At 44.5% G+C, this 4477-nt stretch overlaps 1 protein-coding gene across 1 annotated transcript; it reads right to left on the bottom strand.

The window, feature by feature from the left end:
* Positions 1–2045: 2045 nt before the first annotated feature.
* LOC306919697 (beta-1,3-galactosyltransferase 1-like) lies at positions 2046–3305 on the bottom strand (the record flags this gene model as incomplete). Its single annotated transcript, XM_079496251.1, has 1 exon — positions 2046–3305. One exon carries the CDS (start codon positions 3303–3305, stop codon positions 2046–2048), a length of 1260 nt encoding a protein of 419 aa, XP_079352377.1.
* Positions 3306–4477: the final 1172 nt, after the last annotated feature.

A 4477-nucleotide genomic window follows, 5' to 3' on the forward strand; every position in this document is an offset into this window, starting at 1 on the left:
CACACACACACACACACACACACACACACACACACACACACACACACACACACACACACACACACACACACACACACACACACACACACACACACTATTTAAATCATTTTGTATTTTGTGCAATAGTCGTGACATAATTATTTCCCTACTTGTTACTTCAGCTCTGTCTGCGGTGTCTGGTGTAGAGCAGTGGTTTTCAACCACTTGCAAAATCCTTTTTTAAGGGACCAAGAAGTCACGAAGTGAGTTTGGTCACTTTGTTTTTGTGTTTTTTTCTTCTCCTTCTTCTTCTCCTTCGCCAAATATAGCAGTTCTGGCTGAACCGTGCAGTCGGTGCGAAGCCCATGACCATTGGCCAAAGGGTGGCGCTATAGCACTGAATTGAAAATGCAAACTTTGAACGTGCTTAGCTCATGAACCGTATGACCGTTGGCAATGACACTTTGATACACATATTTGTCTCCTCATGCCGAACAACTTTCGTGTTCTGACTTTTGAGTCCTCTGACCTTTAGATCACCCTATAGCAATTTTTTGAAAATGACACCTTTGAACAGGCAAAGCTCATGCCTCTTTTGGCCAAAAGTGATGGCACTTGTTTCCACATGTTCCTTGACTCATGGGGTAATCGAACAAACAGGAAGGTAGGAGCGCACACCAGTAGTGGGGAGGTGCTGACCGCGGGAAATAAAACTGACTGAGAAAGGAGAGGCCGCACAGCTCGTAGTCACGATGCCAACACATTTTTATTTTTCCAACGTTTCGGCAACAAGTTGCCTTCTTCAGGGAAAGGAATGGGGAACACATCTGTCGCTTTGACAAGTAAGCTCCGCCCTCAGATATTCCCCCATTTTGAGAAGTTTGAAAAATGCTTATACCTTATATTCTTTTTTTGAATTATTATCTTTTATTTGCTTTTAACATTTCATTTACATACAGTTACAAAATTCAACCTATAAATAAATACATTTCCTAACTAAACAACCCCAACCCTTCCCCGACCCTTCCTAGTATAAAGAACTATCAAATGCATGATTTTCTTCTGACTGTTATCATCTGTGCTACAAACATAAATAAACAACATGACAACAACAAGAATGACAAGTAGACATTGGTAACAACAATGACAACATCAACAATCTCCGTTATACTTCAATTAGCCCTCTCCAGTTCTGCCTGGATCTTTGAGAGATTTGCGTGAAACGTTCTGCACACAATCTATGGACCATTATCTGAAATCCCAGTTGAAGAGAAGTTTGTATGTGAAAACATGAACAGCGAACACACTGTAGTAATGAACATGCCCAAAACAAGGACACACATAATTGTCATCAAAAACACTGAATGATTTTGCTTTTTACAATGAAGTAACCGATTGTCTCCGTGTAGCTCAGTCAGTACTAGAGCTCTTGCCCTTTGACCACAAGGTTGTGTGTTCAAATCTGGGTACTGACAAGTTACAACTCAGCCCGTGAGTCTTATTTGTGCATATTGTTCTTATTGCGTATTGTCTTATTTCTTGGCCCCGCCTATCGCTGCTTGCAGCTATATTTAGGTCCCTGGATGGAACAACATATTTTCAGATTGGGGTCAGCGGCCAATTACATATAATTTTTGGGGTCCTTGAAATGAAATAATGAGCACCATTGATATAGAAACATAGGTATTTCAGAAAACTGTCATGATTTAGAAGAATTTTTTTAAATGTCGACGTCAGGCCTATAGACACAGCAGATGTAAAAACGAGGATAAGAACAGGATGAACAGGAATAGAACATGCATCTCGTATAAATGTGCACATGCAGACAGTCAGTGTTTTACCACACATCCATTATAGGGAGAGCAAATAAGAGGTGTCACACATGATACCTCCGGGAACGCCCTGGGCCGGAACACAAGCTAGCTCTGATGCTGTAAAAACGCTGCATGAAATATGCAAAACAGTCTTTCACATTCACCATTTGAAATGGAAGTAAACTTCCCTGTTGTCCAACATGAATTGTAATGTATCCGGCAAGATAATTGCAAAAAAAAAGATTGTCTCTTTCACATTGCCTGACAGTAAGGGCCTGGTCTTTTAAAGTCTTTCCAAATGTTCATATGATCCGTATTTTGATGAGTTGTGGTGGCTATTAGCCTGGAGTAAGCACAGCGACTATAAGTCGCGGGAAACACTTGAAATGAAGACCAATTTGGGGGTTCGGTGGGTACTATACCCAGGTACCTCATACACAAACCCAAGTATACATCCTCAATGTAAACAGCTTTGACGTGTCTTGATGCTTTCACAAGCTTTCCAGGCAGGTCCAAGGACATAACGTAGCCCAGTCCTAATGCATAATGAGGATACTGTGACTCTCGGAATATCTCAAAAGGTACGTACCATTTAGAGTGGGGGTCTCTCAGAACTGCGGCCTCATGTGCCACAAGTCCAGTCATATATTCATCATTGGGAGCGTACAGCAACATGTCGACCAAGTTGTGCACGTTTAGAAACATGTCCGAGTCAATCTTCATGGCGTAGGAGGCCATGGAGCAGCGAGAGTCCAGCCACTCCAGCATCAACATGGTCTTGATGGTCAGGTTCTTGTAGCAGTCCAGAAAGTCACCCTGCAGCAGGTCCCTGTGCTCTCTGCTCTCCTCCAGCACTTGCCGCTGGGTTCGTTCTGCGTCTTCTCCTGTCGGCAGTCCCAACAAAAAGAACAGGCTCACTACTTTGCCCGACACAGGGCTCTCACTGCCCCACGTCCTACGGATGGCGTCACGGTCGTCTCTGTTGTGGGGAGCGACCGGGACGACCAGCACCACGAAAGGCTTCTGTTGTTCACATTTCTCTGGCTCGTCCACGGTGAAGTGGTAGCGATATGGGTACTCCACTAAGTACGGCCCTGGAGATACATAGGGAGGTGGTGTAGGCGGTGTTGTCTGTGGAGTGGACACTGTTGTAGTATGTACCACCGTTATGGTCGATGCTGTTGCCGTGGCATTCATCTCCTCAGGTCGCATGAAAAGAGAGGAGGAGTTGGACGTAACAATTTTCCCTTTTGTTGTTTTGGATTTGAATCTTGTGCCCACAGCGCTTGCCTTGATGTCGGGAGATGCTGTCGTCGGGAACAGGTCTTTGTATGGGATCCACCATGTTGTCGCGTTGTAACGTATCCATTGTGGGCTCCAGTCTGCTGCAATTTCCATGACGTTCACGTTGTAGAAGAATAGAATTGCCGCCACGAGCAAAATGAAACAGAACCAGCGCTTGCGCGGACAGCTGCAACTCCTGCCACTTTCTGCAGCCTTCCCTGCCTCCATCTTAGTCTCACTGAAAGGAAAGAGCACATTGGTCAGTCTGTGGTCGCGTTGCTATTTTCTTTCAACAACAACAGTTGAACAATGAATAATTTTGAAGCAACACAAATGTTCTCTTATGGGGGGTCCCTAGCACAAAATCTATTCAAATGAATGGCTGTGACTGGCTGTGGCTTGTGACTGCAACTTGTTCCTGTTCCTGTTCCTGTTGTTCCTGTTCGCAGATGACTCAGCACTGCTGGTCTCGGACAAGAACAAACTGCAGGTTGAAAAGACCCCCAGCTCTGAACTCGGTAGAATCTGCACCTGGCTCGCTGATAACAAACTATCCTTACACCTGGGAAAAACTGAATCCATTCTCTTCGGATCAAATAGTAATCTCAGCAAGGCAGATGGCTTCTTGGTTAGAGTGGGTGACAATATTATCACACGGAAATATGAAATTACCTAACTAGGTTCCATCCTGGAGGCTAATCTTTCCGGTGATAAAATGGCCACCAACGTAATCAAAAAAGTCAATCAAAGAACAAGATTCCTTTACAGGATCTCCTCACTGGTCAACAAAAACACCTTGAAGACCTTAACAGGAGCCCTCGTACAATGTTTCTTTGACTATGCATGCACCTCTTGGTACCACAGCACCTCAAAGGCCCTTAAAACAAGGCTCCAGACCTCCCAAAACAAACTGGTCAGGCTCCTACTTGGCCTCACCCCCCGAACCCACCTCACCCCTGCCCACTTTGACAGGCTGGAATGGCTTAGGGTTGACGACAGAGTACAGCATCTTGCAATGGGTCTGGTCCACAAGATTAGATACACCACCAAGATACCCATGTATCTGTCTAAATACTTCCTTAATGTTAACGAAGTCCACACCCACAACACCAGAGGGAGTGCAAAAAAACATGTACAACCCAGATTCGGCACAAACAAGGGACTAAATTATTTTCCCTCCTATGCCACCAAAATGTGGAACGCCCTACCAACAGTCATTAAGACATGTGAATCCCTTGACTCCTTCAAAACCGCTCTCAAAGGGCACCTACGGACGGCTGCAATTCGAAACTGGCCCCCATAAAATCTGAATTTATTGTATGCTGAGGTATAGGACAATGGCTACAGAGAGAATACATAGAATTGATCAATGGAAACGTTTTGGACCTCAGTTATTGAAC

The sequence above is a fragment of the Electrona antarctica genome, assembly GCF_951216825.1.
Source record: "Electrona antarctica genome assembly, chromosome: 3".
Lineage (NCBI taxonomy): Eukaryota > Metazoa > Chordata > Actinopteri > Myctophiformes > Myctophidae > Electrona > Electrona antarctica.